The sequence below is a fragment of the Nicotiana sylvestris genome, chromosome 10, assembly GCF_000393655.2.
Source record: "Nicotiana sylvestris chromosome 10, ASM39365v2, whole genome shotgun sequence".
NCBI classification, from domain to species: domain Eukaryota; kingdom Viridiplantae; phylum Streptophyta; class Magnoliopsida; order Solanales; family Solanaceae; genus Nicotiana; species Nicotiana sylvestris.
The window spans coordinates 15279541-15293038 of NC_091066.1; the positions used below are offsets into that span (position 1 = coordinate 15279541).

The 13498-nt window shown below is 35.9% G+C and overlaps 1 protein-coding gene across 1 annotated transcript; it reads right to left on the bottom strand.

The window, feature by feature from the left end:
- Positions 1-3072: 3072 nt before the first annotated feature.
- LOC138879038 (uncharacterized) lies at positions 3073-12365 on the bottom strand. Its single transcript, XM_070158612.1, has 5 exons — positions 11773-12365; positions 10788-11299; positions 10087-10679; positions 8933-9325; positions 3073-3123 (listed from the first exon to the last, which is right to left on the bottom strand). Exons 1-5 carry the CDS (start codon positions 12363-12365, stop codon positions 3073-3075), a joined length of 2142 nt encoding a protein of 713 aa, XP_070014713.1.
- Positions 12366-13498: the final 1133 nt, after the last annotated feature.

Consider the following 13498-nt stretch of genomic DNA (forward strand, 5'->3'; position numbering starts at 1 on the left):
CCATCTGACCATGTATCTTTTCCATGATAGCTGATTCCCCTTGAGGATTTTGCAATGTTTTGCTGATAAACTACATTCTTTGTTCATTCGTGTCACTGAAAACAACCTTCTCTGCTAGGGATATCCCTCTTTTTTGTGGCATAGCTCGGAAACTGGCATTTCCACGACCTTTTAGTCTCATATGAATTTCCCAAATCATGCCCATTGTTCCCCGCGTTGTTCTTTCTTTATTTGTCCACGGGCCTTGGCCTTGAGGTCTATAACCTTTGATTTCGGCGGGGATATCCCTCTTGACACTCGTCCATCCTTTTGTCAATCTCCTTTTGCTTAGGATATCTTTCTTGACATTGGCCTCGCGCTTGTTCCTTCCTGACTTAGACCATTTGGATGTTCTAATCAGATCTGGTCTTGCATAATTGGAAAGCTGATAGCAGATTTTGAAGTCATTTCTCACTTATTCTGACCAAACAGACTCTACTGGGGAATTTTTCTATGAAATGAGAAAGATAAAAAACAGGAACCGAATAAAAGACAAAGGAAAAAGATGACTCTTTAACAAGAGAAACTATAAATAAAAACCTATCAAACGCAGATACCGACTCTAATGGTCATGACATGCACATGTGGCCTATCCTCTACCGTCAATCATCTTTCAAGATCTTCATTTGGTGATTCCCCATTTGATTCTCAATCTTATTCGACTTGTAGTGCTCGAAGGGTTTTCACTATCAAGCCTCTCTCATTTTGGTTTTTCTCTCAGCTTTCATCGCCTTATAGTGCCCGTGAAGATCTTCACCGATAAGACTCTCTCATTTGTATTACTTTCCAGCTGGGGATTGGGATGTTACCCATAAGACTCTCTTTTTATTTCTTTTCTGTTGGGGATCAGAGTCCTTTCTACTGTGGATCAGAGTGTTATGTTCACCGGTAAAACTCCCATTTGTCTGACTTGTCATCTTTTGAAGACTGATTAGAAGGTCTTTCTTTGGACCGTAATGTGGGATTTTGGATAGGCTAGAAAGAAAGGGTATTAAAGGCTCAAAAACAAATCAATTTGGGGTTCAAAATTACAACCTTCGGAACCATATTTGTTTACAACAAGCGCAACCCTTGCCCCAGTTTTTTGCTTGGGGATTTTTTAATTTTTTGTTACACTATGACTGAGCCGTGAGGCGCCTACGTATCCTCTTTGAGGAATCAGGTCGAACGTAGTTCACATTCCTTTTTTGTTTTCTTTTCACTTACTTATTATTTTCTTTTCTTTTCTTTTCTTTTTTTTTTATCTATCGTGCTTGTGTTTTCTAGTCTTTGCTACTGATTTCGAACGAGGGGTAAGAAAGAAAATCAATAAGGCTCAAAAAGGGTTAACGAAGGATAAAGTGTTTAGATAGCAGAATAAAATGCCTTCGTCATTCCAATCTTTAAAACATGCCAAGCACAAACAACACCATTAAATATTCGCCACATCTTCTGATTGTGCCGGACTTGATAACCATATCCATACATTTGCCTTTTCATTTGTCATTTTTTAAAACACCGTTGGGCAATACTCTCACTTGCTTTTATGGTTTTTCTTTATGTTTTGCTTGCCCCAGTTTCACGTGGCTCGGGCTTCAAAGAATCTCAAGTTGTTCCTATTTCCCTTAAGTGTTCCGATCATCCCCCACTGGCTTTATAATTAACTCTTAAGATTAGGCCCAAACTTTGCATGCATGTCATGTCACTAGAATTGGCGTTTGAACAAGGACAAAAAGGATAAAAGAATTAAACAAAGAAGATGACTGAAAGTAACATAAGATCGGAATTTGTATTATACAAGCGGTGAAACGGTTCGTATAACGAAACAAGCAAAACAACTGGGGTACGACCTTGGAACAAACCCCAAAACAAATCCTAGGCAACACTAAACAAACCACTATGACAAAATGGAAGGATAAAAGGGTTTGACACAAGACAATATCTGGATTATAACCCTGCAAACAACCCGGTCAACAGAAATGATAACAAAATGAACCACCAAAACTCCTCCCTAACCAACCAAGAAAGGAGTGTCTTTCCAATTGCCAAGCTCGGCATCTTAGCCACTGAATTCGGCATCAACATTACTGGGACCTCCACCAGCTTCCATCTCGTTGTTCTTAACAAATTGCTTTTGGGTTCCCTTTGCGGGCTCGTTCTTAAGAGCCACCTCTGATAGCACTGAGAACTCTGCAACGCGCGGGCCTCCGAGGATCTCAGAAGACTTCTCATATTCCTTTTCAAAGCAAGTCATATTCGACATATGCATCTCATTACCCATAGGCGACGGACTTTGGCTAGCGTCTGTTGCATCTGGATTTTGCATGACAATGTCACCTGCATCAATAAGCTTCTGAATTGCTTTCTTTAGCTTCCAACACTTCTCTATGTCATGCCCCGGGGCATCTGAGCAATATGCGCACCTTCAAGAAAAATCAAGCTTTTTTGACAGAGGGTTTGGCATTTTTATCTGAATCGGCTTCAACATGTCCAATTGCTTCAACTTTTGGAACAAACCGGCATATGATCCTCCAACAGGGGTGAAAGACTTTTCTTTTTTTAGCAACCTCTCCTTCTTGAATGCTTGATTGGGCCGGAAACCTGATCCAGAGGGCTTTCGGTAGGCTTGTGAGGGTGGATAAGCATTTTGTGGAGCTGGGTACTGGGAAAGTAAAACATGTTTTTGGGAGTCCCATGGAGAGAAGTAGCGTTGGGGAGGGGAGTAGCGTTGACGAGTTATGGAGCTACTCGTGTGGCTAGGAAAGCTATCATAAGTGGGTTGAGATGGAGAGTATGGGGGATCATCTGTTATGGTGTTGGGTGCTTGGGTAAGGACAGAGTTCAAGAAGCTAGGCGGTGGCGGGAGTGGTGCTTTCCCAGTCATCCATGCCTGATACATGTCTGTCACATGCTGTCTCAACATTCTTACCTCTTCTACCAACCCGTAGTCTTGTTCAACCAACTTCTTTTGGGCATCAGCACCAACCCGCTCAGTTCTGTTGCTCTCTGCCATTATCTTTTGCCTTTGTGTTGCAGGGAAGCGTTACTTTAGAATCACAACCAACCACCTTTCTGATTATTAAAAGAGGACAAAATGGAAGCAACCTGTTAGCGTTAGGGTTTTCAACAGATAAGAAAGCACACATTAAGGATGCAACGCAACTAGGCAATTAATCCTTTCTATCATGCATTTGCTTCAGTTACGTGCGTCATTCCAGCTTCTTGTAATTGTGCTCCCCCTTTTTTTCTTTTTCTTTTTCTTTTTTTTTTCCTTTTACTTTTTAATGGTGGTCGAATCTTATGTGGATTGACTATGTATCATGTCCCTGCATGAATCAGACCGGGCGTAGTTCTGCCCAATGCAAGGTAAAAAAAAAATATTTTGGAACTTTCAATTTTTCACAGTAAAACACACTTTGATTACAATGATTTAAAAAAACTGACAAACTTAGACCGAACTAACAGACTCTGGTGAAAGACGAGATACAGACTTGAACATTAAACAACCCACATACTCTAATGAAAAGAAATTAAAAAACAGACTGACAGATTCTTTCCCCTATTTGCCACTTTCAACCAAATGGTTGTTTTTTGCAGACGTGGCCCCTGCCCAATTTTTCATGAATTTTGAGACCGGGGAGGATCTGTTTTATGACACTTTTACAAACTTGTCCGTTCTTTTACGAAAATAGCCTTTCAACAACTGAAAGATATTCTAATGCTATCTCGGCAAGAACGGTTTAATACATTGCCGAAGCTGGCTCGACTTATTTTGACCAACACATCCAAGCGGCATTCACTTGCCCACTGACAATTTTTCTTCTTATTTTTTTTTCTTTTAAATTAAAATAAAAGACCTAGTATTGCAAACACGGCCTTTCAGCACCTCGAGGACGAAGATTTTAAGGTTGTGTGGGTCAATCGATCAAAATCTAAAAAAAATGACCCAAAGGTGGCTGTTTATGCAAAGTCACCCTTCCGGCGTCCCTTTCGGGAACATTCAGCTATGTTTTGACAAAACAGCGTCACCCGACATATTTATGACCTTTTCTTATTTTTCAAAATAGAAAACTCAATATTGCAAACACGGCCTTTCAGCGCCTCGGGGACGAAGATTTTTAAGGTTGTGTGGGTCAACTGGACCAAATCTAAAAAAATGACCCAAAGGTGGTTGTTTATGCAAAGTCAGCCTTCCGGCGTCCCTTTCGGGAACATTCGGCTATGTTTTGACAAAACAGCGTCACCCGACTTCTTTATGATGAAATTAAAATTTGACATATTTTTTGGCTATTTTAGCAAAAGGGGAGGTTGGACCCGATGAGGGTTGCCTACGTATCTCACGCCCTGTGAGAATCAAACCATGCTTAGTTCGGGCAAATTAACTGAACTATTTTAAAACAAGACTTTTTTTTTATTTTCATTTTTGGCAGCAAATAACAAAACCACTTTTAAAGCACGACTCTTTTCATTTTCATTTTTGGCATTTTCATAAACAAATAAAAAACTATTTTAAAAATAAGACTCTTTTTCATTTTTATTTTTCATGGCAAGACAAACTATTTTCTTTTTCTATTTTTGAAAACAAGACAGAACAACGACTCTTTTTTTTCTCTATTTTTCCTTTGCTTTTAGTAAAACAAACTAATAAAACTTTTTTTTTTCATTTTCTCAAAATTTCGGCAGAGTTTCGACAGTATTTGGGCATTGGGTTTTTCAAAAATAAACAATTAACTCCCTAACCGCTATTTCTCTTCTTTTTTTTTCAGAAACCGGTCAGCATGCAAGTCTGCGGCAAATAAATGCATAAGACACACAGGATGCAGCAGGAGGGTCTTTTCATTTCAGGTTGCTTGTCCGAGACGGACCCAACCCTTGTGTTGAGTCCCCTAAGTCAAATACACATGATGCAAATAATTGTTCCTACTAGGGATCCGGCATGAGGTTTTGTTATACTAGGTTTATCCTGGGTGTTTGTTCTAGACCTGGCTTACCCGAGCGGACAACTCGAGCCGAGGATGGGAACTGCGTACCGGTAACCAAAAGATCATCCAGTTTTGCAACTCCTCCGAATCCTCGTTCTATTTTGGGATAGGACACTAACAGAAAGAAGTCACGACCAGCGTGCACTCCTCAAGAGAGAGAAGAGAGGGATTTTCGTAGAAGTTTATATATACAGTTCAGATAATATCAAAGCGGTAAAAGCAATATTTAGCACATTAAGCCCAAACATGTAATAAAATCAGATAATAAACAAAGCCAGATATAACAATTATTATAAGCTCGAATTCTGAACCCTGAACAAAACGTTCTGGGTTCGTTCCCCAACGGAGTCGCCAGAGCTATCACACCTCCTTTTGGCGCGCCCACCCCGAGGGATAAACGCACAAGGTAGTTTTTCCAATTTAAGTGATAATATTCGAAATGGAATTTGTTTATTTATTTCAGAGTCGCCACTTGGGATAGGTTTGGCTTTTGGTGTCCCAAGTCATCGGTTTATCTTGAATCCCAATTCGAGGAAAATATTCGACTTTCCAAATGAAGTCTGCGAACCAGAAATTCTAAGTAAGGAATTCTGTTGACCCGAGGGAAGGTGTTAGGCACCCCCGGATCCCGTGGTTCTAGCATGGTCGCTTAAATTGTTGTAATGGCTAAAATATCTGATTTTAATACATGTTCAAAACTATAGTGCAATTTTAATTATTTACCGCTTTATTATTATTTTTTAAAGGAATTGCAACGTCGTGAAAACGCGTCTCGAACTACGTCGCAATCAATGCACCCGTGGTTGTTGACACATTTCGACTCCGTTAAGATTTGGATTTGGGTCACATAAATGTGCACCCGAGTTTAGGGAGATAACATTATTAAAAACGCGCCTAAAGATACTAACGCGTTATTATTTTGGGAAGGCCGCAAAATTCGCTAAACGGCATGTCCCGAAATCTAAGCATTTAAAATAACCATCTATTGAGGACCTCGCAATTTATGCATTTTATTTGGCGAGGCTCGTCTCATTTTATTAAAGGCCGATCCTAAAGTGACTACGATTTCTACTCTACCTCTTATCTCTAATAATAAAAGCAATATCCTAATTGATAAATGAGTCGGATTGTACCATGTTAAACTATATATTGCAATCTTTAAATCAGGCCTCAAATCAGATTATTCCCTCATGGCCTATGTCATCAAAGCTTTAATCACAGTCAACTTTGTTATCAATCCCAAACAAGAAATACCCAACAACAAAATCATTCTAACAACAATACTCAAAAGTAATTCAATATCAATCTATGAGGACATTGCAAACACGAGCAATTAAACCCAAATAACAAGAAAAAAGCAAAGTAAACATGATATATTCCATGAAAGTATAAACCAAATCTTCACAAATAATTAAAACAATAACATAAAGGATAAGGAAGAAACCGACCTTAAAAGAAGCTTTCTTTATATTTAGCCTTTGTTCGGAGGTACAAGTAAGCAACCGAAATGAGAAACTGAATGGAAAATCAACGAAACAGCAACAACAGAAACAACAAGCAATATACTCGGAATCGCGGATCGGACTACGAACGGGATCGGAACCTCTTGGCCAAACAAGAGCATCTCATTGCAACTCCGGTTTTGTTTCGATTTTTCTTTCTCTTGAAGTAAAATCTAATCAAAGTAAAAAATGGATATAGCTCTCCAGTCTTATGGTGTGAGATTGTTCTCCATATTTATGAGTGTTTGTGTGGCAGAGAATTCTCAAGAATGAGGGGGTCTACGCCATTTTTAGTTCTTTCTGCCGTTGTATATTCCTTGTGTACAGAATGTATATCGTGTATATCCTATGTATATTTACTGTATATCAAGTGTATACAGAGTGTATACCGCCGTCTTTTTAGCTCTATAGGCTAACTTTCTATCCTCTTTTTTTCTCCATTTGGTGATGGATTTGAGGGGATTTTATGGATCTTTTTGGGGTGGCCAAAAATGGAGACATGGCTGTCACTTTTTTTTGCTTTTCATCCCTTTTGTGTGTTGTTTTTTGTGTGTTTGTGGAGTGTGAGTTGTAAAGTGTAGAGAGTGTGTGTGTTCATGTGCTGGCATGTGTTAGCATGTGTTGGCATGTGTTAGCATGTGTTGGCATGTGTTAGCGTGTGTTTTCATGTGTGTCTCGACTGAAAATGTTTTGGGCTAGGTCCGAAAATTAGGCCTAAAAATGGATCTTTTGAATCCAAATGTTATTCTTTCCCAGCAACCGAGAATAAAAACACGATCCTATTTAATTAGTCCCACGTAAACAAAATAACTATTAAACTGAGAGTGATAATTAAAACAAAACTATTTTTGGATATTTTTCAAGATTAAAATGACTACAAAACATTAATGAAACTATTTTTTTTTGTAATTTTCGTTTTTTATATAGAGATAAAAATATAAAGTACTATTTTTGTATTTTAAGGATTAAAAAGACTACAAAATATTAATGAAATTATTTTTTGTAATTTTCGTTTTTATATAGAGATAAAAATATAAAGTACTATTTTTGTATTTTTAGAGTTTATGAGAAATACATGAACTAAAATTTATATATCCTTTTTTTTTGTAATTTTTCATATTTGTGACGAAAATAAAGTAAAGAAATCAAAAATAGTTGAAATAGCTATATTAGGTCTAAATTAAATATTTACGCTAAAAATGTGAAAATTCTCGGGGAGGGTCAAAAATCACACGTCTACAATCATTATTGTATGTTATATACAAATCTAATTGTACGCATTATTTTTAATTATTTTAATCAATTATTTTTAGGGATTGTGGGGTGCATGTTGCAGCATACGCAGAGTTTCTGAGCACTCTTGGAGAGATTCCACAAATAACATTTGATTCCTCTCTACTTCGTCAAAGATATGGTGCTCTCCTCTGGGACTATGCTATGCGAAAGATAGACGCTGATGCCATAAGCGAGAATGAAGCACCTTCAAAAATTGCTAGGCAAATCACGGAGTCAGATTCAAGGATGCAGATAGTGTTAGAGTAGCTTTAGGTTATTGTAGTTTTGGAGTGTAGTTTCAAGATGAATACTATTTTGAGTAGTTTTTGGTGTAAATGGTATTTAGTTTGAAAAACTTATCACTTTATCAACAGTGTTCGTGTATGACAATTGCAACTTTTCAATCATTGTTTCACTGATTTGTTCATAAGTATTCATGCTTATTCTTCAGTTTGGATACATATTTATCTTACAGGATTCACGTATGTGTTAATACCAAGCAACTTTGCTTGAACACGTTTTAGTTAATGAACATGTTAATGTCAAAGTCAGAAACTTTATGTATGCTGATGGTAGGCTATATAAAAGAATTCAGATGTATTTTCTTCTGGATTCAGTTGTATTCAGTTGTATTTAACTGTCAAGTTCAGTTGTATTCAGCAGCATCCATTTAGATGTATCTTCCAAGTTCAGATAACACATATTAAAGAACACAATTTCAGATGTATTAAACAGGTTTTACGTAATCAGTTGTATTCAACTTGTTTTATTCAGCAGTAGTTAGTTGTATTTAAGTGTATTATTCAGTTGTATTCAATTGTATTTTGATGTATTCATTTACATTCAGTGCTACTCAACTGTATTATTCATAAAAATACTTCAGCTATATCCAGTTGTATTTTTTAGTATTCATCCATACTGAGTTATACTCAATTGTATAGTGCATATGTATTTATCCGTATAAAAATATTTCAAATATATGTATTCAGAAACTATTCACGAAAGTCATTTCAGAATATATTACTTGACAATGAGAATTTATTACTTGACAATGTTAACATAAGTATTGACAAATCGTTGAAGCACTAATACATGTCAAAGTGTTAACTATTTATTACGTGGAGCATTTCTACACGTTCGCTTGTTATGTCCTACCTGCCCACATATGCTACATGAATGTTGATTTTTCGGTTGCAGCAATTCACTTAATGTTTTATCGCGCTTCTTCTTTGGCCTTCCAAGAGGTCTTTTCCATTTGGGTGGTAGTACAACCTCCTCTGTAACATGTTCTGGTATATTCCAGTCATTTCTGTCCGGTAGAGGGTACACTTGCAAATCATATGTCATTACAATTGTATTTGGTTTGTAATAGTTAGAGCAATATTCTTCTGGCATTAGAAACTTGCTCTTCAATACAGACCAAGTATGTGGGCATGGCAATTCATCAACTTGGAACCTCCCACAAACACATTTTCTCTCTAACAGGCAGACTGTGTAATTCCTCCCACCATCGTTAACTGTATGTAAGTATTCAGTTGATGGTACCACCTATATTTAAAAATAGAAATATAAGTTTTGAGCACATATATCTGAATTACCAAATATATAATGCTGAATTAATAAGTTACATACAACTGAAATTTTTGCATATAGATGAATACATCAAATATTTAGACCAGCACAATACCAACTGCTATTAGTGCAGAACTTATCAGAATTCTGTTGTACTTTAGGCAACAGGATGCTAACAAAAACATTAGAATCATACTTTAGAAGCATTTGAATTGAACTGTATTAATCAGCTATAGTTAGTTGTATTCAATTGTTATATTCAGCTTTATTCAACATCTTTATTCAGCTGTATTCAACTAATTTCAATTAAATTCAACTATTTTAATCAGTTGTAGTCAGATATATTCAACTGCATTTGTATTCAAGATGTATTCAACTGTATTCAGTTGTATTCAATTAATCAACTGTTTTAATCTGTTGTACTTTAGGCAACAGGATTCTAACAAAAGCATTAGAATCATACGTATTGACAATACATATTAAAATTACATATAATACAGCTTTGTTAGTTATATTCTGATGTATTCCAATAGTTTTTACAGCATGCTTTTAGTTATATTCAGTTCTATTCATATCAGATTTACGGAAAAATATATCTTTTATGAGTTTGAATATAGTTGTATTCATTTGTATTAATGGTAGTTCTACTTAAAAAATCATTGTATTCCGTTGGATTCATGTCATTAATTCAGTAACAATTAAGCTATATACAACAATGACGTTAAAATATAACTTACAGTCATACGTGTAGACATTTCCTCATTCAAAGTCAGCATCTCCTGGTATTTTTTTCCAAGCGTCGTGTATGTCTGTGTAGCTTCTTTGCGGTTACTACAATTCCAACGTCCAAACATCTTCCTAACTTTTTCGAGGAAGTCGTATATTGGCAATTCCCTTGCTGAAACTAGTGCGGCATTGATTGACTCAGCAATATTTGACGTCATTGTCCATCCCCTGTTAACAGGTGCATACAACCTAGTCCACTTTTCGTAACCAGCTAACTCTAAGTATTCTTTCACCCTAATATCTACCTTCTCCACCTTCTCCATCAGATTGTCAAATTCAGCTTGTGTGTATGCTTTTGCCATAGAGAAGTATATCTCGCTCAACTTGGCATGGCTCTTTTTGAATTTCTTATATATGTTGTTCCATAGATGCCATATACAAGAAAAATGCGGTATATCTGGATACACTCTCGATACAGATTTAATGATACTCTCATTTCTATCTGAAACGATGCACATGTTTTCCCTTTCATCGTATGCTATCTTGAATTGCTCAAAGAACCACGTCCAAGCAACATCGTTCTCTGAATCAATAACACCATATGCTAGTGGCAATATATGACTTGTAAATACAATTGAGTATAATTATTTTTAAAAAATGTATTTCAATATTTAAAAATATTAACAGATTGTATTATAATTCAGATACTCACCTGCACCATCCAACGTGCTTGCCGAAACGAATGTCCTGGTGTAGTAAGATTTTAGGTGATTTCCATCCACAACAACAATGGGTCTACAATGATCAAACCCCCTTATAAAGGCATTCAAGGATATATACACGTACATGAATTCATTTTTTGGCGATTTTACCATTCTTATGTGGGAACCTGGATATGTCATATCCAATGTATATAAGTATCCTGGTAATTTTTTGTATGAATCAGCCGGTTCACCTCTCAGAAAATTCATTACCTTTTCTTTAGCCCTCCACGCCAACATGTAGCTAACATCTACACCTAAATCTGATTTCACATCATCAATAATATCCCTTGGAGTGTATTTCCTCTTATGGTTTGTAAGCTTAGGCCTTATCATACCACCTATAAGGCTGCTACTAGCCTGCCGCTGCTCATACACCTTGTCCTTCAACGGACATGTATGGTTATCATTGAATTCTCTCACTTTGAATAGTTCTGATTTGTTAATACTTGAAGCCTTAAACCTTCATTCACAATCTTCTGAAATGCATAATAATGCATAGCTGCAAAGAATTAATTATTTTACATTTGATTAGCATAAGTGTTTACAAAAAAATGTAGCTCATATACAGACAAATATAATCTGACATAGATACATTCTGACATCTATATATATAAATTTTTATACTACTGAATTCTGTTATAGTTATATGTATTTGAATACAATGAATACAACTGAATACACTTGTTTGTATATGCATACACTTAATACCACAGTAGACATAATAAGAAAATAATTAGAGCCATTGTTGTGTATTTATACTAGTAAAATACATATGAATACATGTATTTAAATGCCCTAAACAAACATATGTTTACTTCATCTGTGATCATCTAGATGAAATACACAAATACGCATAAATACAACGACGTTAAACTTACAGCTCGAACAAATAATCGAAAATACAACGGAAAAAAAATTTAAATACATGCAAACCTGACAGCATTAGACCTATCAACCCGGAATTGAAACCTTTGAGCTATAGCATAATTCTCCATCACCTCTTTCAATGTAGCCTTATCCTTATAAACTTGTCCAGCCATAACCTCCTTTTGATTAGTTTTTGAAATTATCAAATCCTTGTGGAGTTCGAACACTCCAATCGCTTCTCTTGAATTGACAAAATCTAGAGCCAGTGTATCATCTGTATCGGAATCGTACCTTTGAACTCCTTCGTCTATTTGCACAATGTCACCTTGATTTAAACTACCTCCGGATATAAGATCTTTTTCGATAGTTGTTATGCACAAAGGATACATCCCAAATTCTTTGTTCTCTTTTTTCAATTCTACATAAACTCTGTAACCCATATCATTATGTATTTCCATTGGTGTGCAATTTCCTTCTACTTTGTATTGTATTTTAATGGTCTTGGAGCTCAAATCGATACCCAATTGATTTGAAATTGAAACAACCAGATCATTAAAGGAGGCATACTCCTTTATCAGTATTCCCTCAATTGAAAAATCGATGCAATTGCCCTCATCGTTCCACTTGCCAGAATGACTCAAAACTGTTAAACTTGCCATATGTATAGAGGATGAATACCTTATTTTGTATATAATTTTGTATCAATCGAAAAAAAAAAAGAATGGAAGAAGTTCGATCAGATGTTGCTTTGTTTTTTCGCTGTATTCACATTTCTGAGATGCTGTCTTTGAGCAAAATACAGATTAATGTGTACTAGTTTTAGTTCGTTGAGTTAATTTAGGAGAATATCATGTGATTTGATTTCCTTCCGTTTTTAACAAGTTTAACCGTCCAGATTCTGCGCAGATACGTTACTGTATTTCACGTTAAAGCCGCTTAAATACAGTTAAATACATATCAGATTTAGCTGGAATTCCTGTTTTTACGCCTATTTTTTTTGGTTGTATTAATGAATACAACATCTCAAATACATGAAATACATTGTATAAAAACATAAAAGATATCTATAACACGTAATATAGCAAAGGGTATCTATAAATGGCTAATTAGACCTAAAAGATGGTGCTTTATGAAAAATTCTCAAAAATAATTATCTCCATACCAAACATCTTTCATCTCAATTCTAAGTAAACATGTCAATATGATTTGGGTCTAGAGCAGTCAAAGAAGATCAACTTGCAGTGTTATTCCCATCTTCCAGGCAATTAAAGAGGCAATTAACTTGGGGGTGGGGGAGAAGGATAGTGATTGCTGATTACTGCATTTGCTTGTTGAAGCAACTATCGGAAGGGAAAACCAGACAAGATGATGCTATCTATATGATTATATAAGCTTTTGACAAAATAACGCACTTCAAAATCTGTGAATTGAAAGCAAATATACAGAGACTAGCAGTTCTATAATTCCTGTTTTCTTGAGCAGAGAAGGTAAGGCTTCTTCTTTCCAAGTGGCAGAATAATCCATATGAATTTCCATTTCTTTCAGCTTTCGCTTGGTGTAGAGATTTAGCACAACTAGTTGGCAGGAAAACATTACAACTGAGTAAAAGAAAGATACACAAAGGTACAACAGGAGGCTTACAGAGAGATATGTCATCAATGATTAAGTTTTATCTTGGATTTCAAATTGTCAATTTGACAAGTCGGATAATTGCTTCACCAAGCAGATTATGAGATGTAACTCCTATATCAGAAGATGGGGTATTTAACTCGCAAGCTAACATCTTTCTACA